Here is a 25,480-nt window from a genome sequence, read left to right as displayed (position 1 = left end):
AGGAGAATTTCCATTACAGTTTGCTTTGACACTCTCTCGGGTCATGGTGCGTCTCTCCACAGCAGTTGAAGGTCTTCCTGTAGCATCTCCCATCCTGTCATGTCCAGGCACCTCAGTCTACCCTAATGGGCTTCTCGCCCAAACTGTCCGAAACAGCCCTCTCTCTCCACAGGCCACCCACTCTGCGCAGCCTCATCACTGCCCTCCTTCCCCACCCTCACCCCAAGCTGGTCTGCACAGCTCGCCAGTACCTATCCTCTACCAAACCCGGCCCTTGACATTGCTGGTGACTCTTCCAGCTTGGGTTGAATAATTGTTTGGCTGCTATTGGGGTTTTGTGTTGTAGGTGTTTCCCTAAGGAGGCCACCCTGCCCTCGAGGGCTGAGGGCTGACTCTTCTTCTGAAGGCATCTCACTTTCCTGTCAGTAAAATGGAACAAATTAAGTCTCCCAAAGCCTACAATGCCTACTGAAGCCCCCTATGACTCCGTCAGCCCTGTTCTTTACTGTGGGACAGTTTGTGTGCGTGTGTGTCCAGATTACAGGAGGCAGATAAGGACACAAGGAAAGGGGGAGGACCCCAGAGAACCCGTAGAGGCGCACAGAAGGGGCCCTTCTTTTGGACCAATATATTCCTAAAGGCTCCTTAACATCGTACTCAGTGCGCTACAAGCTCATAAGCCACAAAAGGTTTTTTCGGTAAATCAGGACTCCCTGGAGACAGCCCCTTTCCAAACCTCCAGACTGGAGCCGGAGAACAAGTCCAGCAGTCACCCTAGGCTGTTTACCAAATGCACTGGGGGGCGGGGGGAGCTGTGTCCCTGAAACCTTTTCCCGACCCCACAAGCTCCGCTCATTGCCTCCGCTCGGCAGAGGAGGTCACCGAGGTGTTTGGAGGAGACACTGCTCGGCTCAAGTGACCGGGTGCTGGAGTTCCGAGGTCCTGGGATCTGCAAACCTAGAGGGTGAAAGGGCAAGTCCTTGGGTTCGAGAACCGAGGCGCGGGTAGCTAGGAGCCTTAGGGGGTGTTTCCAGGTGTAGCGTCCAGAGACGCCGCGGGGAGGAGGAGGAGTGGATGCTCTGGGGCGGCCGCGGGCAGGGGGCGCGTCCTGCAAGTCCCCGCGGGTCCCTCTGGGCTGCTCCCGGGCCCATCCTCTTAGGCGCGTCCCCGCGGGCGCGCACCGCGGGCTCAGCCTGTGGGCTCGCGCTCCCGCGGAGCGGGGAGCGTGCTCGCGCGCCCTCCCTTCCTCGCTCCCTCCCTCCCCGCCCCGCCCGCCCGCCGCCACCCCGCCCCCGGCCGGGTACCCTCGCCGGACCCGAGAGAGAGCGCCGCCGCCATCTTAGCCGCCGCCTCCAGCGCAGCGCAGCCGATTAGGGGAGGGCGCGCGCGGCCCAGCAGCACGGCGGCTGCTGCTCCCATCCCGGTGCTCGCCGCGCCGCCCAGCAGCCGGGCCCCCCGCTGTCTGCGCCCCTCTTAGCGTCCCGCGCGCCTCCCTGCCGCTTCCGCGTCGGGCCGGCCGCGGCGCCCGGAGCCCGAGCGATGCTGCGCCGCCCTGCGTCCGCGCTGGCCCCGGCCGTCCGGCTGCTGCTGGCCGGGCTGCTGTGCGGTGGCGGGGTCTGGGCCGCGCGAGGTAAGCGGCTGGGCGCGGTGAGCCGGGTGCGGGTACCATAGCCGGGTGCACGGTTGGGCGGAGCGCGGGAGTCATGCAGGGCCGCGGGGTTCGGGTCGGGGCCGAGTACTGGAACCGTGTCCCCGGTTCAAGGTGGGGCCCGAGGGCGGGAGTCATGCGGGGCTGCTGGGTTGTGGGCAAGGTGGGTACAGCGCTGAAGTCGTGCAGGGCCTCGGGGTTCTGGGCCGGGTGCGGGAATCGTGCCAGAGCCCGGGGTTCGGGTCCTAGTGCGCGCAGTGTATCAGGCAAGGTTCGGGTCCGAGTGTAGGAATGCTGCCAAGGCCCAGGGTTCGGATCCGAGTGCGCGAATCGTATTGAGCAGGGTTTGGGTCCGAGTTCGTGAGTAGTGACTGGGTGCAAGGTGGGGACAGAGTGCAGGAGTCGTGTAGGGCTGCAGGATTTGGGTCCGAGTATGGGAATGGTGCCAGGGCCCAGGTCCGGTGCCAGGTCCGAGTGCACAGGCGATGTACGGATTCGAATGCGCTAGTCGTATCCGGCAAGGTTCGGGACCCAGCGCGGCGGAGATCGTTATCAGGTGCACAGGTGCAGGACCCACTGCGGGAATGGTGTCAGCGCCCAGGGATCGGTGCCGAGCGACGTGGTGTTATTGGGGCGCAGAGTTCTGGCCCGAGTGTGGGACTGACTGCTTGGGTGCGGGGCTCCGGGCTGAGTGCAGAGCACGGAGCCGGCTCGCTCCGGAGGGTCAGGTTCAGGCTTGCAGAGCCGGCCACTGAGCTGCGGAGAACGTAGGCGCGCGCTGCAGTTGCCTGAGGAAGCCAGTTTTATGCCCAGACGCGGCACCTGGGCCTTGGACCGTCCCGGTTGCAGCCCCAGGGTAGTGGAGGTGTGGATCTGAGAGATCAGGGGACGCACGGGGGGGGGGGGGGGTCAGCCCACTTTCTGGTAGCGAACTCAGCCTGGGGGGTGCGCCCCTGGGTGGGATGCAGTGTACGTGTGTTGGGTGCTCAGAAGTGCATCAGCCTGGGGATGCACGCACGGATTTTGGTGTGTGCTTACATAAGAATCCACTCCTCCGCACCCCTTTCCCAAGATCCCGGTTCTCTGCTGCGGCTAGGTGGACACCACGACTTCGCCCCTCTCCGCCTCCTCTCCAAGTCCTTTAAACGTGATTTCCGAAGTAGCAGAGGCGAAAACTCGGCTTCCTTCCCACCCTTTTACCCAAAGGCGAAATCGAGAAGGTGTTTGCGACCACTTCTCACCCACCAGGTGTGAGCCAACTATTCATCGCTTGAGCTTTACTCACGGCAATGTGCAAGGCTTGTATGACCACCACAGAAACCAGAAACACCGTTAGTTAATTCCTTAGGATTGTAGGTGGCAAATAGTCTTTCTTTGTTAACCGATTGTAATTATTCATCCACTTAGCTAAACATTTTACCTGCCTTCGGATATTGACTGAACTTGCCACCAAGAAACTTACGCATTGCAGATAAAGGCTTTTGAGTGGAACTTGAAATTGTAAACACTGGCCCTGATCTTCAAGTATTCTTGGTAAATAGTCTATAGGATGCTCGAATCTGTTTTCTTCGAGTGTGTGTTTTGGTAATGAAGAGAACTTTGGGAGAAGTGGATTAATAGAAATCTGGATGAGATGGTCACATTATAACTTTGCAAGCTTTAAAATAAAGATTGCTTTTTCTCCTTAGCCTGACTTTGGAAAGTCGTGTTCACAAATTAAAGGGCAGAAGAGGCCAAGGCATCCTTTGTTCCAGTGTGCCACCCAGAGGGCGATAAACTGTGAAAACTGCTTTTATTTCATTTAGAACATTCTGTCCATTCTTGTCAAAGTCAGCTTCCTCTCGACACTAAGTATCTAATTAGGCTGCATTGGATTTTTTAAAAGTTACATCAAGCCAAGTTTGAAATGATGTTTGAAGCCTGATTTTATATATATATATATATATATATATATATATATATATATATATATGATGGGGAAAAAGTCAGTTTTGGGAAAAACGCCATACATTAAAAAAAAAGTGCTTAGGTTGGGTATTTTAGAAACAGTTCAAGTCATATTTGGTTTAGTTGTCAGTAACCCTGCCTTTTTGAATCCGTGATTTTTAAGTTTGTTCCTATACCTACGTCCACTGTCCATTTAATGGCTTTGGTTGAACTATGGTATCATCTCAGCTGATTGTCTGCCGTATGGCAGACCGGTTGTGAGGAAGGGGAAGCTTCCACTGGGTTGAGTGAGTCATTTGTAATCTGATTTCTCTAGCTTTTCCCTGGTGCAGTTACTAAGAACTGGGGTTCTTAGTCTTCAAAATAAAAACATTTGAACATCAGTTTTTCTTTTGCATTTGTTGTTTCTTATTTTTTTCCGCTTGCCCATTCATGAATATTCCATGACATGCTAATAAAAAATTTCAGTTCGAAATGTTACAAATGAATTTTATATGTAAATAGCCAAGTTGTGGCAGTGTTTTCTGTAGCTTCATTATTTCAGTTAACATCTGAGTCCTCCCAGCAATGCTGGTGTTGGAGACAGAGCCCAGGGCCTTGCCTGGGCTGGGCAGGTACCCTGCTACTTACTGGACCACATTTCCAGTTCATTTCATGTTGCCAGGCAGAATGGCGTAAGCTACTATTCATATTCCATATGCCTTGAAAAATTATTAATGGAATTGAGCTCACATGCAAACTTAGAGGGAAAAATGATAGCTATCCTAATATAAATTGCATTGGATTATTAATTGTCTTGAGACTCTTTTATTCTTTTTCTTTTTCCATCTTTGAGGTAGTCTCACTCTGTAGCCTGGAGCTTGCTGTGTAGACCAGGATGGCCTTGAACTCATGGGGCTTCCCTCCGGCTCTTTCCTACTGCTGAGGTTACAGGCCTGTACCTCCTGTCTAGCTAATTAGTTGTTTTGTTTTAGAGTACTATAGAATTTCACTTTAATTAAAAAAAATCAAGTAGCCGGGTGGCGGCAGCACACACCTTTAATCCGGGACAGGCTCCAAAGGTGCACAGAGAAACACTGTCTCCCAAAACAAAACAAGTAACTTTCTCTTTTCTTTTTCTTTTCTTTTCTTTTTTTTTTTAAGCAGGGTTTCTCTCTGCAGTCCTGGCTGTCCTAGAAATAGTTTTGTGTATCAGGCTGGCCTCAGTCTCAGAGATCTGCCTGCCTCTGTCTCTGGAGTGTTGGGATTAAAGGCGTGCGCCACCACTGCTCAGCAGAATTTTCACACAGACTTCTCACAGCCTAAAACTGAAATATTAGTTGTTGTTGTTTTTTGTTTCAAAATCAAATACCAAGAGTAAAGCATGTGATAGGAACGCCTAACCCTTCTTCACTGTCCCGTTTGACAGCTGAATTTTCCCTTGAGATACATTCTCTCTCTCTCTCTCTCTCTCTCTCTCCCTCTCTCCCTCTCTCCCTCTCTCCCTCTCTCCCTCTCTCCCTGAGTCTTCCTTTCTCTATTTCACTTGTTCAGTTTTGCATAGCATTTACCTCATTAATTTTTTTTTTACATTATTTGTTTATTATTTTGGGAGAAGGAGGCATACCTTTTAGCCATCTTGCTAGCTCTTGTTAAATAGGTTTTCAGAAATAACTTTGAAGCAAAGGAGCCATTTCAATATCGAATTATTGTTCTTAATCTAACACGTTTATTTATTTGGATCTGTAGATGTAGAAGAATTAAGAAAACATTACTAATTCTTAGTGGGTCATATTTCAGTCTTTAGCTTGATTAATTGGAGTACTGGATTAGGGGTAATTCATTCTTTGACCATATACTTTAGGAGAGAGACAAAACCAAACAGTTTCATAGAAATTGCTTTTCTATAGGATGATTACAAGTTCATTTCGAGGCTGGGCATGGTGGCACACGCCTTTAATTCTAACACTCAGGAGGCAGAGGCAGATGGATCTCTGTGAGTTCGAGATCATCCTGGTCTACAGAGTGAGTTTCAGGATGGCCAGAGCTACACAGAGAAACCCTGTCTCAAAAACAAAACAAAACAAAAACTCGTATTTTAGATATGAAGAATATGGCCTAAAATGACATTATTGTGAAATGCAGCATTTTTATATTGAAATCAGAAAATGCTATAATTGTAACATGTTTCAATAATGGGGTAAACTTATTAAAAACAAGTCTGAATATTTAAAATGATATACCTGAGATAAGTGAAATTTCACAGCACTAAATTATTGCAACTCAGGTGCCATCATGCGCATCTATAATCCTAGCACTTGGAGGTAGAGGCAGGAGAGTCAGAGCTTTGAGGGCATTCTTGGCTGCAGAGACAGGTAGAGGTTAGCTTGGGCCATATGAGACCCTGTTGCAAACGATAAACTAATTCCATTATTTTCATTATTAAGAGAGAAAAATGTGATTTTTTGATAGAATTTTATTTCACGTAAAAGAATTGAAACAGAGCTGGTGAGCTGGTGAGATCACTGAGACTGATTTAAGTTCCTCCATCTCCTGCAAGTAGTTCTCTGACCTCCTGCAAGTAGTTCTCTGACCTCCTGCAAGTAGTCCTCTGACCTCCTGCAAGTAGTCCTCTGACCTCCTGCAAGTAGTCCTCTGACCTCCTGCAAGTAGTCCTCTGACCTCCTGCAAGTAGTTCTCTGACCTCCTGCAAGTAGTTCTCTGATCTCCTGCAAGTAGTTCTCTGACCTCCTGCAAGTAGTCCTCTGACCTCCTGCAAGTAGTCCTCTGATCTCCTGCAAGTAGTTCTCTGACCTCCTGCAAGTAGTTCTCTGATCTCCTGCAAGTAGTTCTCTGATCTCCTGCAAGTAGTTCTCTGACCTCCTGCAAGTAGTTCTCTGATCGCCACACTTGTGTCATGACACGTACAGCTCTCCCACCAAATAAAGAAATATAATATTAAAACCTTAAAAATAGAAGCAGGGCTGGAGAGATGGCTCAATGGTTACGAGGGCTTATTGATCTTGCAGAGACCTAAGTCTGGTTCCTAGCACCCACCTGGTGGCTCACTACTATCTAATTCCAGTTCCAGTGGATCTTGTGCCCTCATCTGGTCTCCAGGGGCACTGCACACACATGGGGGCACAGACATACATGCATGCAAAACACACATAAAAAATAAAGGTAAATAAATCTTTTTTAAAAATGGAAACAAACCAGGCATGATGACTTATACCTGTCATCATAAAGTTCAGGAGGGTGAAGCAGGAGGATTGCCACGAGTTTGAAGCAAGCCTGGGCCATGTAGTGAGTTCCAGGCTATTCTAGTTGAGGCTTCAGAACATTCTACCTTGCTTTTCTTGATTTGGGAGAAGCAGAGTTTCTCAAACAAAATCCATGTTTGCAAATGGAAATTTAAAATAAAATACAGCTTATGTAGGTGAGGAATATGCTCTCTTGTCTGGCGGAGGTGATTTCTGCAGAGTCATGTTTTTCATTGTTAAAAAACCCAGACCCCACGGGGTCCTTAGACACAAACAGAGGCTCCCAAAAGGTCCTCGGTGGGAGCCTCATGCTGTGACATTCCCGTCCTGGACAGGTTACCTGAAGAGACTTCACTGGCCCTTTGTCTGCAGCGTGTTAGGTATGGCTCCGCTCATTTGATCATTTAGCTTTAGGATGATATTATTAGACTGGGCAATTTCACAGGACGCCTTGCTGAGTGTTTTTTTTTTTTTAAAGGTTCTCAGCAAAGATTCAGTTATTTCAAAGTAACTGGATATGAAGTGTCTTAAAAGCCTGTAAAAATGCATTGAAGGTCAACTTTCTTCCATGCCGGACCCCAGCAGGAAGCTGGTGGCAGGCAGCGTACCAAAAGAAGGCTCGTGTTTGCCTCTGTGCCTCTTTGGTCGGGTGGGCATTGTCTCAGTCTCCTGTTTCAGATCAGGCTGCTTCTCGGTCCAAAGAACGCCCATTGAGTCTGTGCTCAGATTCTCTGTTTAACGCATTTCTTTTCTTCATCTTTTGCTTTTGGGTCTGGGAACCGAACCCAGGGCCTCATGCATGCTCATGCTAGGTCACCACTCAGCCTCTGAGCAGAGTTGAGGTCGAAAGAAGACCTCTGTTTCCTATAACCATTTAAAAATTAATTAAGTACTAAGTAATCACACTACAGATGGAACCTTGTGCCTGCTAGGCGAGTGCTGTGCGCTGAGCGACATCCCAGAACTCCCTTTGAAACAGTGCTGTGGAGATGCATGTGCCATAAACTCCGCGTGTGTGTTTGTTTCTATCTGTGTCAGAGGCTGACATCAGGTGTCCTCCTCCGTTGTCCTTATACTTTCATCCAGGGGCTCTGACTGAACCAGAGCTCACCAGTCGGCTAGACTGGCTAGTCAGCGAATCCAAGTGTCTCCATTTCTCTCCACCCCAGGAGTAGGGTCACAGACTTTCTTGAGCACACCTAGCTCTTCCATGGGGCTTGCGGTCTGAACTCGGAACCTCCCGCTAGTGCAGCAGGCAGCAGGCATGGTAATCACAGGCTGAGCCGCCCGGCCATGGCACACAGTCTCCTGAGCTGGCTTCTGACTGCGTGTGTGACCTTGCAGTTGTGATCCTGCTGTCACTTGCCACCCCCAGTGCTGGGATTATAGGTGTGCGCCACCACTGCCCAGCCTTATCCTCCTGCTTAATCTCCTTATGTTTAACTGTTTAACCTCAGACTTTCTCAGAGGCTGCGGCGTCCTGTGACCTCCACAGTGGCTCAAGGGAGCGGTTTTCTGCTCAGACATTCCCAGTCGTCTGTTCTTCAGCTGGAGGTTGCTGGTTTTTTCTTAATGGGGCAAAGAAACATTTCACCTAACCAATTCCTTCCTTCACGTTTGTGCCCCAGGTTTTGAACTGAGCTGGAAGGAACTTTGAAGGCATTGTCTTCTGTTAGCGCAGCCGGTCCCCCACCCCCTCGGACAGACAGCCTGTGTGCACCTATGGGACTCGGGATACAAAGCCTCTCTCATGCTCTGCTTTCCTTTGGACCCAGTCCTATCTTTCCTATCTTGGCGTCATCTCAGCCTGAGACTCTTTGTCACTTGTCGCTCTGACCCACAACATTTTGTGGCCCAGTATCTCCCAGGTTCTCATGTTTGGTGATCTGAGATGGAGCCAGCTTATGTTGGGGACACATGCAGACTTCATGAAGGGCCGAACTTCATGAAGGGGTTGGAAATGCCACATGAATTCCTAGGCTACAGGTAGCTTAGACAATGACAATTGCTCATTCATTATATTTTTGTCATGCTAATTGAAGACTGGGTTTGAAAAGAAAATTGTTTTGTCTGGTTCGTTGATTTTATTCTTTAATTAATTTTCCTTATTTACCCAATCTTAACCCTAGTACAAACATTTAGAGAGATGCTTTTAGAATCAAATGTACTTTGAAACTTAGTAAGAATAAATGCCATCTTTAATACCTCTTTAAAATGAAAGAAACAAAAATATTCTAAGTTCTTCCCAGTACTTAAAAATTTTTTGAGACAGGGTCTCAGGTAGCCTAGACTAGCCTCCAGCTCCATACAAAGAAGCTGAGAATAACCCTTGAACTTCTGATCCTTCTGCCTGTGCCCCCATGTGCTAGGACCAGGCACGTGCTAGTTAATCATGCCCAGTGTAAGGGTGTTGGGGATCACAGACACACACCCCTCACACTCGAGTGTGACTTTGTGCTTGCTAGGCAAGTACTCTACAGCTCAAACCGCACCTGTGTGTGTATACTGCACACATTTTTTTATTTTATTTTTTTTTATTTATTTTATTTTATTTATTTATTTATTTATTTTTTGGTTTTTCGAGACAGGGTTTCTCTGTGGCTTTGGAGCCTGTCCTGGAACTAGCTCTTGTAGACCAGGCTGGTCTCGAACTCACAGAGATCCGCCTGCCTCTGCCTCCCGAGTGCTGGGATTAAAGGCGTGTGCCACCACCGCCCGGCTTGCACACATATTTTTTTTTTGACACAGAGTCTTGCTATGCATCCCAGACTGTCTTAGAGCTCACACTCTCACTCAGGCTGGCCTTTAGCTTTTAGCAGTCCTCCTGCCTCAGCCTTTCAGATGGACTGGCCAGGGCGCAGTCTCCCGGCTGATGCTCCCAGCTGATGCCCGCCTCCTGCCTCATGGGGAGACTCTGGCCTTTTATTCTTCAGTAGCCTCAGGATGCAGGCTGCCCCTTCTTTGTGTGCACAGCACCTTGTCAGAGCCATGTTATTCTTAGTTCACCAGAGACAGTGAGAGCAGGTGGGGTTGATGCGTGATTTGGGGGTATTAAAACCCTGGGTCAAACAGATTGTGTTTACCTTTAAGTACGTTGGCTAATTCCTGCCAGTTTCAAATTGCATACAGGATTAGTGCCTAGAATGACAGTAATTAAAATTCCCAGCTAATCCCTCATCTTTTTTTTTTTTTTTTCCCTGCCATGCATTTCAAACATTTATCAAAGAAATAGAACAGTGTGCGCTGACGTGTCTCTAATTTTTCTCTCGTCTCCTCTGGGTAAAGTGTGTGGAAGAACAGTGGGGCGGGAACTGGCAGTGGGGACTGGCGGCTTTGTGCCTGAGCCCCCAGGGTATCTCACAAATCCTCAGGGTGGATTATAAGCCCTGCGTTGGTGAGGGCTGATCTGAAATTCTCTAAATAGCTGTTGACACCTGTGTGTGATTCCCAAGCAAAGCTTGGCAAGGGTTTAAAAGGCTGTGCCCAGGTGTGTGAGTGCCTGTGCTTGGTTAACCCAGGAGTAACTAGTACTTCAAAGTCTCAGACAGAAAACAAACACCCCGGGCTGCAGTGAAGTCGCATCGCTGCTGTTACTCCAGAGAACCTGCTGAGTTTGGTTCCCAGCAATCTTAGCCAGGCAGCTCACGACTGCCTGTCACTCTAGCTTCCGGGGATCCGATGCCCTCTCCTGACCTCCTTCACGTACAGGCACACGTGTGGCATATACATACACATATCAGGGGATCCCGTGCCCTCTCCTGACCTCCCTCAGGCACAGGCACAGGCACACGCGTGACATACACATAAATAAAAATGATAAGTATTGGGCTGGAGAGATGGCTCAGAGGTTAAGGTCCTGAGTTCAATTCCCAGCAACCACATGGTGGCTCACAACCATCTGTAATGGGGTCTGGTGCCCTCTTCTGGCCTGCAGGCATAAACACAGACAGAATATTGTATACATGATAAATAAATAAATATTTAAAAAAAAATGATAAGTATTATGGCTCAAGTGTGGCTTTGTGCTAGGGCACACACTGTGTGTGTAAGGTCCTAGATCCTCAGTATTGCAAAAGCAAGACAATTCGGGGGCTGGAGAGATGGCTCAGGGACTAAGAGCACTGACTGTTCTTGCAGAGGACCCAGGTTCGGTTCCCAGTGCTCAGGCAGCTCATGACCATCCATAATTCCAGTTCCAGGGGAATCTGTGGGGGCACTACATGTACTTGGTATGCATACATTCATACAGGCGAAACATTCATACATGTAAAATAAATAATATTAAGATAGAATGCAACAAGAAAAACCTTAACTGTTGGGCGAGCAGGACTGCTCAGCAGGTAAAGGTGCCTGCCCCACAAGCCTGGAGAGCCGAGCTGGAGTCTCACGGTCTTTACGATGTGTTTAACTGTGAGGCTGTTTAAATAGTGTGGCTGTGATTTGTGTATTAAGTTCTTAGTTTCTGGTTTTTGTGTTTAGAATATAGGGAAGAGGGAGCTGCAGTGTTGGCTGCTGGTGCCCTGGCTGGGAAGCTCTCCTGACTTCACTGCAGGGTTGGCCGCTGGGTCTGGGTTCTGAGCATTTCTCTTGGGCTTTAACTTGCTAAAGCTGTGCACATATGTAAAAAAAGAAAAAAGTAGATTATTTTAGGGAATATGTAGTTGTAGAATTGTTGCTTATGTCATTTCTTAAGCAGTTATGCTCTTAATGCTTAAAAGAAGGCTAGCATTGTCTGCACAAAAAATTTGGTGACTTCCCTCCCCTGAATTAGTAATAAAATTACTTCTGTTGAGTAAACTTTTTATGTCAACTTATAATAAAAGCTGAAAAATACCTTTGTTTCTATTTATTTAAAAAAAACTTTTCTATATGTATCCTTGATAACAGATTTTGAAGATGTCATATAAGATGATAGAACATTTGAATGGGGCAATAGATGTAAAAAATTCAGTTTAAAAAGAAACATTTGTTTTTTACATTCAATGTTTATTTGAAATCAAAAAAAGAAGAAAGAAACGTGGTGGAAGGAGAGACTCGAGTTCTGAGAGTTGTTCCCTGACCCCCACATCTTGCTGAGGTGGATGCCCCCAAACTCCTGTGGTGGAAGGAGAGACTCGAGTTCTGAAAGTTGTTCCCTGACCCCACATCTTGCTGAGGTGGATGCCCCCAAACTCCTGTGCACACACACATATTAGGGAAAGAATGAACGCTTTTCCTAGATGAATTGGATATATTTAAACCTCTTTTAAGCCGTGTGGTGGCACATGCGGACCACAGTTAGGGGTGATTCTAAGATGACCCAGAAGGTCACTTGTCCAGCCGTTTGTTGATCCGCGAAGACAGCAACTTGAAACTCACATTTCATTTTATTTCTTTATATTTCTAACGTTTCAAAATCCTTGGAGTTTGCCAACTGACCACTGACATTTCCTCAGCCTGTAGTGAGCGTGAGTGGAGATTTGTAGGAAACCGGCTCAGTCACACACAGCAGCACCTCATTGGAGCCAGAAACTTGCGCATCACGTGTGCTGACGAGATGGGAGGGAGAGTCCTGCTTATGGAGGATGGGTCAAGGGTGGACAGCAGCCTGCTAGTGTGAATGGAGGCAGAGACGAGAGATAGTGCACGAGCCTCCTGCTGCAGCTCTTGATCAGGGCAAGTGTTGTGTCCACCATGGGGACTGTCTGACCCTTTCTGACCCTCGGTCTTGCTGTATATAGCCCAGGCTAGGACCATAGGCATGGACCACTTCACATGTCTTTCAGGAACTGTTTATTAATATTATATAAACTAGTGACTGATCAAACGTGCCTAATTGTTTGTACTAAAGAATTCAACTTGAGTGGCTGTTTGAAACTGTCTCTTGGGTTTTCCAAATTATTTAATCTATAAGAATCAGATTTGCTCTTGTAGAAGTATTTCACCAGCGTAAAGATAAAAAGTGTGTTTTAGAGTCAGCCAGATAGCTCAGCAGGTGAAAACACTTGTGCAGAAGCCTGTTGACCGGAGTCTGGGGCCTGGGCGACCCTGGCCCTTCCACGTGACAGTGGAAGGGGAGACCAGCTCCAGCTCCACACATGGGCTATGGCACTCACGTGCCCATGCTCAGACGCAGCACCTCGTGCACACTTACACACACACCTGATAATAAATCTCGGAAGGGGGCTGGAGCGATGCTCTTGCAGAAGTACCTGAGCTCAGTTCCCAGCACCCGCACTGACTAAGAACTGTGTATAAATCCAGACTCAGGCAGGATCCAACACCCTCTGCCGCAATGCATGCCCCCACGCACAGAGATACATGCAGACAAGGCACGTGCATAGTAAATAAAAATAAATAAATGCAAAAGACATTTAAAGTGTGATCTGGAGAGATGGCTCAGGGGTTAAGAGCACTGGCTGCTCTTCCAGAGGACGCAGGTTCAATTCCCAGCACACATAGCAACTCATAGCTGTCTGTAACTCCATTTCCAGAGGATCTCTCACCCTCACATAGACATACATGCAGGCAAAACACCAATGGACATAAAATAAAAATAATCTAGATTTTAGCACAAGCTTTTACAGAGCTGATACACAGCTCTGAATGTCCTGGAACTCAATTTGTAGACCTTGGACTTACAGAGATCTGCCTGCCTCTGCCTCCCAAGTGCTGGGATTAAAGGCATGCACCACCACTGCCTGGCTGAGATATTCTTAATGGGGTGTACATGTTCTTTGTTATCTTTCCTGGAAGCCATTCACTGAAAACACGCTGCAGTGCCGGACGTGGTGGCTCACTCTCTAATCCAGCACTTGGGAGGCAGAGGCAGGCAGAGGCAGGCAGCTCATTTGCTGTTTGTTTGGTGGCACACACCTATAGTTCTGGCACTCCAGAGACTGAAGCAGGAGGATCATTTTAGCCCAGGAGTTTGAGACCAGACCAAGCCACATGTGTGATAATCACTCGGGGGAGAAGCAGAGCCTGCGCTACCAATTTTCCGGGTTCCTGTATTGTGATCTCATATCCCCCTCCACTCAGAACTTGGTGTGCCTGTTTTGAGACAAATTGGTCTCAAGTGTAGCCTACGGTGACCATTAACCCAGTCCTCCATCTCCCGAGTACTAGGATTACACTCTAGGCCATTCTCGGACTTAATTAAAGATTTTAAGGAACTTATGTTAACATGGTTTTGTTTCTGTGCTTATTTACTGTATTAGAAGGCTGGTGGTGGCGCATGCCCTTAGTCCCAGCACTCTGGAGGCAGAGGAAGGAGAATCTCTGTGAGTTCCAAGCCAACCTGGTAAACAGTGAGTTCTAAGACAGCCAGGACTAAAAAGCCAAGAAACAAACAAAATAAAAAGAATCAAAAGTAAGACCAGTTGAGCAAATTAATAGTGACAGTAGTAATAACGCCACCACATGGCCATTTAACACATTCATTTCTTTTCCCTAAAACAGAGAGTTTAGAGAGCTGGAATGTGACTCAGTTGTAGAAAAAAACACTTGCTGACATGCAGGTGTCCTTGGGTTTGATGCCAGCACCCCAAAAAACAAGTAGTTAACAGTCAGAAGAGTGGCCCTGATTTGTTTTCTAGCCTCTGATTATGAAGTGAGCCGAATTCTCTATCCAGTCTGTTCTGTTTGAAATAGCTGAGGAAAGTTCAGCCTCACACCGTGGCAAAGGTGTAGACCTCCCAAAAAGAGCCCCCAAAGAGACGGGAGCCACCTAAGCAAAGGTGTAGACTTCCCAGAAAGAGCCCCCCCAAGAGACGGGAGCCACCTAAGCAAAGGTGTAGACTTCCCAGAAAGAGCCCCCCCAAGAGACGGGAGCCACTTAAGCAAAGGTGTAGACTTCCCAAAAAGAGCCCCCCCCCAAGAGACGGGAGCCACCTAAGCAAAGGTGTAGACTTCCCAGAAAGAGCCCCCCCAAGAGACTGGAGCCACCTAAGCAAAGGTGTAGACTTCCCAGAAAGAGCCCCCCCAAGAGACGGGAGCCACCTAAGCAAAGGTGTAAACCTCCTGAAAAGACACCCCCCCCCCCCCAAGAGACTGGAGCATACCGTCCAGAGTGTACTCCAGCCCAGGGCGTACTCCAGCCACTGTCCCTCTGGGGTAAGTCACCTGTAGTTTGCTTCTGACTGCTGGGTGACAGTGCAGAGCACAGTCTGCAGAGGCCTTTCTGCGGAACAGGGGTTCATTTGCTGCTTCTTACTGTGCTCCTCATTAACCACAAGGGGCCCCCTGAGTGCAGGAGAGAGTGGCTTTCTGGCCCTTAGGCCTGGCATTGCTTGTGAGCTGGATTATAGATCTCATGCAGCCAGTGCTGACCTCGAACTCATGACCACCCAAGTACTGCGGTTACTGATGTTCACTACCATCCTGGTATTTCATTAATTTCTATTTTATATATGTAGGAGTTTTGCCTGTATGTTTGTATGTATATATGTGCAGCACATACATGCAATGCCTACGGAAGCCAGAAGAGGACATTGGAGGGCCCTCTGGAAATGGAGTTACAGAAGGTTGTGACCACCATGTGGGTGCTGAGAACCAAACCTGGGTCCTCTGCAAAAGCAGCCAGCGTTCTTGATCACTGCAGGCTTCTCCCCAATGCACCTCCCTTTCTCTTGGGAGGTGGTGGCAGTGGGACAAGGATCAACAATAACAAATCCTCACCTTTGTCTATCAGGCCTCAGCAGGCCCTGCAAGCCTTTAAGTGGGTGCTTTCACTGTAAAGTGCTTCATAAAGAATGGAGTCTGTGTTTGCTCTTGGCTTTATTTTCTGAGAAATCCTCTGAGATTTCTCGGCATCTGGTTTTCCCCCCGGGACAGATCTACCCTCAGAAGCCTGCCTGGGTGCTCATGGGAAGGGCTGTGAACTGGTAGCTCTGGGCATTTTGTTTTGGTGTTGCCCTCGACAAGGCCAATGCCTTGTTTTTGCTTCTGGCTTTGCCTCACTGTGCTCTACTCCAGTCCTACCCTTTGTGTGTGACAGCCCTTGGTTGTAAAGCTGACACTTGCCTGCCCACTTACACAGGCTCTGGTACCTTGGATAATATTGCATTAGGACATTAGGGACTTACGACCCTTAAATTAAAAAAAAAAAAGTTACTGTTATCTAAATAACAAAATCCACCCCCCCCCCCAGCTTCTGACTCACGGTTGCTGGAGTTCTAGAAGTAAAAGGAACTTCAGAAACCCTGTTGCTCACACATTTTACCAGAGCAGAAGTCACCTCTTATCAGTGATTTTGTAGCTCAGGACCAGCAGACTTAAGAATGAACACGGAGGTGGCTGGAGGGATGGCTCAGAGGTTAAGAGCACTTACTGCTCTTGCTGTAGACCTGGGGTTCAGTTTCTCACACCCACACGGTGGCTCACAGCCATCTGTAACTGCTGTGGGATAATGCTCTTGTACACTGTAAAGATTTGTCACTCATACTGGTTTAATAAAATGGTGATTGGCCAGTAGTCAGGCAGGAAGTATAGGTGGGACAACCAGACTAAGAATTCTGGGAAGAGAAAAGGCAGGGATGCATTCGCTAGCCAGACACAGAGGAAGCAAGATGAGAATGCTTTACTGAGAAAAGGTACCAAGCCACGTGGCTAAACATAAATAAGAATTATGAGTTAAGTTGAAAGACCAAGTTAATAAGCCTGAGCTAACAGGCCAAACAGTTTATAATTAATATAAGCCTCTATGTTTCTTTGGGACTGAACAGCTGTAGGACCAGGCGGGACAGAAATTTCCATCTACATGTAACTCCAATTTCAGGAGCTCTGACACCTGGTCTCCACTGACTCCTGCATGTATATGGTACACATAAACATACATGTAAATAGAAAAAAAACTTAAAAATAAGCAGAAAGTTCTGGTGCAATTGGGAGTGTAGTAGTGCCCTGTTAGAGCATGTGCTTTCAGATGCAAAGCCCTGGGTTCAACCCTGTTGGGAGCTGTGAACTCCTCAGATCCTGAATTTCTGGTAAACAACTTGTTTTCCTCTGCTCTGAGACAGCCTTCAGCTGCTCTGAGCACGAGACCCTCAGAAGTTCCTGATGGCAGGAGAGTGGTTTCTGGTGCGTTTGGCTGGGGCGTGGCTATCAGTTAAGAATCTCTGTATAAGCGGCTCTGGTACACAGTAAAGGGGCATTCTGGTTTCAAGGATGACCCGTGTCTGTGTGTTTCAGTCTCCAGCCGGGTCCACGAACTGTATGGCAGCACACAGAGTGCAGAAGGGCGTGGTGCACCACAAACCCCAGCACAATCCCGAAATATGTTTGATAATTACTACATTGTATTTATATTTATGTATTATGTATATATTTTTCAAAGACAGGGTTTCCCTGTGTAGACTCACTCTGTAGACCAAGCTGGCCTCGAACTCACAGAGATCTGCCTTCCTCCACCTCCCTAGTGCTGGGATTAAAGGCGTGCGCCACCACGCCAGGCTTGTACCTTGTATGACATTTACATGTGTAAACACCTCAGAAGCTTGCACTGCGCTCGAGTAGGCACCTTAGAAAGGATTGCTGTGGCTTGACAAAATGCTGCTCTGGGGGCTGTCTTCCTCTCGCCTGTCTCTGGAGGAGCCCTGCTCACCAGGGAGCTAGCTTTGCCTTGGAAGGCTGATTCTGGCCCTGCTGTAGGAAGGCAGCCTTCCTTGGCTGTTCTGCCTCAGAGTCCCCACAGGGTGGATCTGGGTGTGGTTACCCCTTTCTGTGAGCTCTAGCACGGTTATTTAATTTTCTCTGTGACCCAGATTTTCTATCTGTGAAATGATATAGTAACAATAGCTAGGGTTGTTGGTGGGTGAACTAATGACGTGCTGTGTTCTGACCAATTGGATGAGTGTGTGTGTTGCTTTATTAATTCCCTGTAAATCCCCCTTACCTCTTTAAAATTGTGGTGAAATTACATGTCATAATATGCACAATTGAAAAATAAAATTAAAAATATTTTAAGTTCACTTCTACGTGTGTGTGTACTCACATGAGCCATGTCATAAATGCAGAGATCAGAAGACAGCTTGAGGCGTTGGTTCCCTCTTTCCATTGTGTGGGTCTCTGGGGATTGGGCCGAGATCTTCAGGCTTGGTAGCAGGTGTGTTTACCTGCCAGCCCAGATGTGTTGTGGCCCTACATTTTTAGTTCACACGGGCAAGTACCAGAACAGTAGATGGAGGATATCTCTTGTCTCAAGCTGCTTGTGTCTTTCTGGGTGACTGCCTGCTTGTGTCTGTCCCGACATTCGATGCTTTCAGTGTGCCGCGTGTTGACTGTTCTAATCGTTGGTGTGTTTAGTGGAGTCTCACTGTCATCCAGATGGGCAGTTTCCTGAAGACTGCGTGCGGGCATCCGTTAACACACTCACTCACCTTGCCGTCTGTGGAAGATTCTGGTGGGTCAGGTCTTTAGCCTGTGGTAAGATTGTTCATTTTCTCGCGGAGTTGCCTCTCACCCTCATGTTCTCGCCTGTATTTCCCTTTGAGGCGAGGCCTTTATTCTGTCACCCAGGCTGGTCTCTTACGAGCTCGATGATCCTCTTGCCTCAGTCTCTCAAGGGGCTCTGGCGACAGGTGCACCTGGCTTGTCTGTCTGTCCGTCCATCCATCCATCCATCCATCCATCCATCCATCCAGTCATCTAAACACAGGGTCTCACTAAGTAGCTCTGGCTGTCCTGGAACTAGCTCTGTAGACCAGGCTGGCCTCAAACTCACAGAGATCCTCCTTCCTCTGCCTCCCAAGTGCTGGGATTGAAGGTGTGCACTATGGCCGACTGCACTTGGCTCTTCACTGAGACTCGAGTCCTTTGTGTCTCTTGTGTGGAGCACATCCTTCACAGATGTGCTCTGCTGGCCTGTGGCTTGTTGTAGAGCAGAATTAGGAGTTTTAACAGCTTATCGCCATGTACAGAGCCATCTGGCTTTTTCTCCTTTGTCATCTGTTTGGCTTGTGTATTCCTTGTGTGTTTTGGCAGACTTTGCCTTTCAAGGAATTGATCTGTTTTATTTAGTTTACTAAATTGTGTGCATAGAATTGTTTGTATTCTTTATTCTTTTTTAAAAATTATTTTATGTGCATTGCTGTTCTGCCTGCATGTATGTTTGTGTGAGGGCGTTGGATCCTATCTGTAACAGGAATTACAGACAGCTGTGAGCTACCGTGTGGGTGCTGGGAATTGAACCCAGGTCCTCTGGAAGAGCAATAAGTGCTCTCTTAACCTCTGAGCCATAGCTCCAGCCCCCATATTATTCCTTTGTTCTATCTAAAGTCCACAAATCTGTAGTGATGTCTTCTCTTCATTTCTTAAAATATTTTAGCTTTATTTTTAATATTTATTTTGCATGTCTGTGTACCACATCCATGCAGTGCCCATGGAGGTCAGAAGGCATTGGATCTTCTGGAACTGGTATTACAATTGTGAGCTGCTATGTGGGTGCTCGGAATTGAACCCGGGTCTTCTGGAAGAGCAGCCAGTGCTCTTAACCACTAAGTCATCATTTCTGATATCAGGAATCTTTATCTTAGCCTAGCTACAAGTTTATCTTTTTCCATCTTTTCAAAGAACCAACTTTGATTTTGTTGATTTTTCTATTGATTTCCTGATATAGCCCTAACTTTTGTTTTGATTTCTTAAATAACCACTTTTTGTTTGTTCTTGTTTTTTTCTTTTCTTTGTTTTCTTTTCTTTTTTTTCTTCTTCTTCTTTTTTTTTTTTTTTGAGATAGGGTTTCTCTGTGTATCTCTGACTGTCCTAGAACTCACTCTGTAGACTAGGCTGGCCTTGAACTCACAGAGATCCTGCCTGCCTCTGCCTTCCAAATGCTGGGGATTAAAGGCTTGTGCCACTACTACCTTGCTTAATAACTTCTTTTATATCATTATTGCTTTGATTAGGGCAGTGGTTCTCAATGTTCCTAATGCTGTGACCCTTTAATACAGTTCCTCATGTTGTGGTGACCCCAACTGTAGAATTATTTAGTTGCTACTTTATAACTGTAATTTTGCCACTGTTATGAACTATAATACAAATATCTAATAGGCAACCATTGTGCGATGGTGACCCACAGTTTGAGAACCACTTCTTTCGGGCCCCTCTGTGTTTTGTTTGGGGTATTCACGAGGCTGGTCTTGGATTCTTTAATCTAAGGTGATCCTCCAGATGCTGACTTCTGAGCTGTAGGAACTGTAGGCTTGTGTTACTGGCCCTGGCTTAGATTTTTTTTCTTTTCTAATCTTGTCACATGTTGCTTCGTGGGGAGAGATAACATGAGGAATGTGTGCTCGGCGACTGGATCCCTCTGTAAGCATAGGGTGTGCTTACACCAGCCATGTGTGACTGGGTGATTGGACTGCTCTGTAAGCATAGGGTGTGCTTACACCAGCCATGTGTGACTGGGTGATTGGACTGCTCTGTAAGCATAGGGTGTGCTTACACCAGCCATGTGTGCTGGGCGACCGGATTGCTCTGTAAGCATAGGGTGTGCTTACACGAGCCTGGATGGTACAGCCCACCATATACCTGTACTATGTGTTAAAGCCTGCTTTTACCTTTAGGTTGTGGTTTTTTTTTTTTTTTGTAACTTTATTTAATTAGTAGCTGGGACTCTGAAATGCACATTAGCCTGTATCTACATAGGGTTGAGATGGCTGATATGTTTTTTCCATCTCTGCATCTCATTCCTTAGGCCTTTAGGGCAGACACTGGCTTCCACATTACCTAATGATGATGTTATGCCCAAATCCACAAAGTCCCCCAAAAAGCCAACAAGGAGACCGAGTCCCGTATGTAAAAGCAAAGATCCTTTATTTTATGCAAGTTTGCAAACTCAGTCTCTCCGCATGTCCAATGTATTGGAATAAACGGAGAGTCCTGAGCTCAGAATAGGGTTTTATAGTAGTAAAGATGGGGGTGAGAGGTTTCTGAGGTTCAGGACCCCTGATTGACATTTGTCTAGGGTTGTCCTGGTGAGTGTGCTGCAGGTGATCCTATCTACAGCAGTTGGAATGTTAGACATTTCCTTTGGATGGTCTGTTCTTGGGTGGTGCTCGGGTAATCTCAGTTTGTGGTTCCTCCTGCAACCAGGTAAACCACTGAGACTCAGGCCTCTGTGAAATTTATCAATGTCTGAGTCCTACTCTGGCAGGTGTTAATGGTTGGAAGTAAAAAACCTCCTTTGGGTCATCTGTTTATATCTAGCTTATCATGGCTGGCTCCTACATTTCCCCCTTCATAAGCACTGATGGTTGGACCCAATCTTGGGTCCTGCTTGCCGACTGGCTCCTACAGATGATAGGAAGGGGGACATTCTAAAATAGCAAACAGTATGCCCGTCTCGTCCATTCATTGGCTGCTGTGAGTATTCATGTTTATTTGACTCCATTCTTTTCCAGTTCTTCAGCAGTGGGAACGGTGCTGTTGGCTTACTGAGAAAGTCCCAACAGTGACATAAACAGTTTTCTTTGTTTTTTTTTTTTTTAAATTAAGTAATTTATTTGTTATTTATAGTGTTCTACCTGCATGTCTGCCTACAGCCAGAAGAGAGCACCAGATCTTATTATAGGTGGCTGTGAGTCACTATGTGGTTGCTGGGATTTGAACTCAAGACCTGTGGAAGAGCAGTCAGTGCCCTTAATCACTGAACCATCTCTCCAGCCCTTTTTTTTGTTTGTTTGTTTGTTTTTTTTGAGACAGGGTTTCTCTGTGGTTTTGGAGCCTGTCCTGGAACTAGCTCTGTAGACCAGGCTGGTCTCGAACTCACAGAGATCCACCTGCCTCTGCCTCCCGAGTGCAGCCCTTATTTTTTTTAAATAGTTATTTATTTATTATGTATACAATGTTCTGTCTGTGTGCATGCCTGAAGGCCAGAAGAGGGCACCAGACCTCATTCCAGATGGTTGTGAGCCACCATGTGGTTGCTGGGAATTGAACTCAGGACCTTTGGAAGAGCAGGCAATGCTCTTAACCACTGAGCCATCTCTCCAGCCCAGTCCAGCCCTTATTTTTTAATCTTTATTAATGTCTGTGTGTGTGTGTACCATGTACATTAGGGTGCTGGAAGAGTCCAGAAGAAGGCATTGGATCCTAAAGAGCTAAAGTTACAGGCAGTTGTAAGCTGCCTTATGTGGCTATTGGATACTGAACTCAGGTCCTCTGCAAGAGCATCAAGTACCCCTGAGCCATCTCCAGCTCTGGCAGATGCCGCAAAGGGAGCCCTTGCCCTTCACTTCCCCAGCAGGTCAGCTTTTGACATCTCCAAGCCAAGCATCCTCTGTTCTCTCAGCTGTTCTTCATGTGACTTGGATTCTCAGGTTTCCATCAACTAGCCTGGTTTCTTTCTCTCTGGCTGCCTCCAGTGGTGTAGATGTTGTCTTTCAGGCTGAGGGCTCAGTGGAGGTCCCTACACAAGGACAGTGCTGGTGTGACCCGCTAGCCCTTGCCTGGCTCAGCTTCTCAGTGTGATGCTTTGTTCTGGTGCAAGCCTTTGTCCTTCCTCCATTTCATTCATCTTGCTGCCTGTGACCCTCCCTCTGATTGGCTGATTAATCACCGCACATTGCATCCATTCATTCTGGCTCCCATTTGACAAATGGGTTAGAGAGAGCCCAGTGAGGACAGAGCCTTTGAAAGGTGGCTGGAGGTGGTCTGATTCTCCTGATTCGGTGCCCTTTCCAGGAGGCTACTAACTCGTGGCAAGTCCTCCCGGCCTCTCTTTGGCCAGTCCCCAGCTCCCATCCTGTTCTTAGTGCTGGCATATAAGGGACAGCCTCATTGCACGTTCAGGGGCTCAGGTCCGAGCTCGGCTGTGCTTGTCCTAAGCCTGTTGTAGCTGCTGCTGCTGGCCTGACTTCCTGAGACCCTCAGAAGAGAAGCATCCAGAGAGCCTGTGCATGTGAATCATGTCGCTGGCTCCTACAGTTCCTGGTCTCCTCTAAAGGCGCAGAAACCAACCTAGGACGTGGTTCCTTCGCAGCAATACCTATCAAGTGGGCCCATCTCTGTCTAGTACAAATCCATCTTTGTGAGCACCGTAATTCCCTTCAAGAGAGCGATGGCATAGCTTGGTGTCCTGGGATTTAGAACAGCCAGAACAACTCAGGCAAAACGAGTTCTTTTCTTCTTCAGGGTCCCCTACCTGGGAGTCAAGTGTCTCATTGTTACATTCTGTTCTTTCGGGTAAAAATAAACAAGCTTCCTGGGAGACCCGGTGGCTGAATAAGTAGGCAGCTTCCTTTTCTGTTTATCTTCAGAGCCTCAGCATTTATTTTGTAAATCATCCAGGATTGTCAGGGCGTCAGTCTTGCTGTCATTTGCAGCACAGGAACGTAAATAGCAAAGGAGAAGAAACCAGGAGCGAGCACAGAACCCTGGTGTTCTGGCCAGGATTTATGGATTTAGAGGTGATTGTAACCAGCCTTTGACAGTACTTAACGAAGCAGCTGGGAAGGATTTTGCATTGATAATGAATGTCAGCAGGTTTTCAATACCGCGTGGCCTTTTTGGAACCGCGTGTGATAAAGTTTCCCATTGTGCATGAAGGTCAGGAGACTCAAAACACAGGACCTGGAAATGCCGCTGGACTGTGAGTTACCCACTCAAGACAAGGCCCTGCCCTATTTAAATCCAAGACAAATGTGGCGATGGTAAAAGAGGTGGGAAAGGGCAAGCTTGGCCTGTACTTTCTGATAGCATTAAAAAGAGGAAATTGGAGGAACTCCTTGCCAGTGCTCCAGGTTTGGAATGACTGGGTTTGTAGTCGGCACAGCAAGCGCTCACTGATAAGAGCCTTGCACACCGAGCTGCTCCTGGGTGGTCACCGTTGGGAATCTGCTCCTTGTGCGTTCTGCATTTGGTTCTGTAGGACACCGTCTGTAGGTGCTAGAGAGACGGCTCAGCACTTACGAGCTGCTTTTGCAGAGGATCTGAATTGGGTTTCCAGTACCCACAAGGTGGCTCACCACCATCTTCTAGAACTCCAGTTCCAGGGGTGCTGATGCTCTTTTCTGACCTTCGAGGGCACCAGGCATGCCCATGGTACACATACATATGTGCAGATAAGACACTCATACAAAAAAAAAAAAAGTCTTAAAAAGAAAGCTGCTCATAGTGGCATACACCATTGATCCCAGCATTTGGGAGGCAGAGACAGGAGGATCTCTGTGAATTTGAAGCCAGCCTGGTCTACAGAGTAAGTTCCAGGCCAGATCAGGCTACATAGTGAGATCCTGTCCTCAAAAAGAAAAAAAGAAAACTGTAACATCTGTGCTACTACGTTTACTATGGTCCTGTAGCACCTGTACTACGTGTCCAATGCCTGAGGTGTTGCACTACGGGGCAGGGGGCTCAATATTGAAACACACATACAGAGAGAGACAGAGTCATGGGTCATCCTTGAATCCCCAAGAATGCCCCCTTTATTGTGTTCAGGGGCAGCTTATATAGTGCTCTGGCCATGCCCCAGCTCTCAGGATCTTTCAGCTGCTGACCCATCAGCACCCACTCCCCTGTCATCAGGGTCTCGTGCTCAGAGCAGAGGAAAACAAGTTGTTTACGGGAAATTCAGGGTCTGGTGGTCTGCAGTCCCCAACAGAAAACTGCATAGACATACATAGTCTGAATAATTCATATGTGTGGCTGTCTGATGAAAGTGGCCAGACACATGCAAGATGAACTGGTTTTCGAAGGGCCCTGCTCCTCCACCCGGTTGTGGAGTACACATTCCTTGCTGTGGTTTGTGTTTTCGTGTGAACTTGAAGTTCTCTGCAGATAGATCCCTTAATTCATCAGCATCATTAGCATCTGGTCAAATTAGTATGTGACCGGCTGGCTTGTGCGTGAGGTAGGAGGAGATGGAAAGGTGGGACAGAGAAGTGTGTTCCGAGGACGCAGTCGGGAGATTTGGAAACACGGACTGGTCGCAGTCTGCACTGGAAAGCACACAGGAGCAGCAAGCGCAGAAAGCCGCAGCGTGATGACGGCTGCAGCCCCGCATGGCTCTGCCTGTGGGAGCTTCTGCATCATATCTCAGAATTAATAGTCATCCCCGAGATGCTTGAGGGTGAGAGGCCAAAGCAACACAAGGAGCTGATGGCCCCGACTGCTGCCAGTGATGGAGGGGAAACAGCAGTTGGTCCTGCCAAGGTGGGGGTGCTCAGAGGGAGCTTCTAGGCACAACCACCCACTCAGGCCGAGGAACCTTTCCACTCTCCCCTACGTAACCTCCGATCCTGAGCTTCCTCTGATAGCAATTGTGATGGGTTCTCTGCTGGGGAGAAGGGCCCAGCCAACCCCAAAGCTGGTCAGTCTGAGGGCCTCAGCCTCCTCCAGGTCTGGCCAAAGCTGCAGTCAGGAGTCAGCCTCCTTTCCTGCCACTCTGGGGTTCACAGCAGTGTGGCTCTTTGCTGTCCGAGGTTTGGTCTCTTCTACCCTCAGCTTCAGGAATGAGTTTCCCAGTTTCCCTCCTTGGCTGGCTCCAGAGGCAACACCTGAGAGGGGCGTTTTTGCCTCAACCCCAACCCCCTTGACTCTTTTTCCTATCCTTGTGCTTAGTCCCCCAAAACCAGTTATCAGTAGACAAAGTCAGCAGTCACTGTGGAATCTCAGAGGAAACTGGCCCCACCCACCTGAGTCAGGCAGCTAGGAGGTGAGCTGCAAACAT

General features: G+C 47.8%; 1 protein-coding gene across 4 annotated transcripts in view; it reads left to right on the top strand.

The window, feature by feature from the left end:
- The first annotated feature begins 1,298 nt into the window (after positions 1 to 1,298).
- The window catches only part of LOC121448109 (calsyntenin-1), a 66,077-nt gene continuing 41,895 nt past the window's right edge, over positions 1,299 to 25,480 (top strand). For 3 of the 4 annotated variants that reach the window (XM_041651819.1, XM_041651818.1, XM_041651816.1), the window contains exon 1: positions 1,299 to 1,630. In XM_041651819.1, coding sequence (XP_041507753.1) covers positions 1,540 to 1,630 — 91 coding nt within the window. In that variant the 5' untranslated portion in view covers positions 1,299 to 1,539. The remainder of the gene's footprint in view (positions 1,631 to 25,480) is intronic. The other variant, XM_041651817.1, reaches the window with a different exon arrangement.

The sequence above is a fragment of the Microtus oregoni genome, unplaced genomic scaffold (genome assembly GCF_018167655.1).
Source record: "Microtus oregoni isolate MIOR12 unplaced genomic scaffold, Mior012 000005F_ref0000423, whole genome shotgun sequence".
NCBI lineage: Eukaryota > Metazoa > Chordata > Mammalia > Rodentia > Cricetidae > Microtus > Microtus oregoni.
Note: the sequence above shows the minus strand (reverse complement) of the source record. Positions and strands in the feature narration are given on the sequence as shown.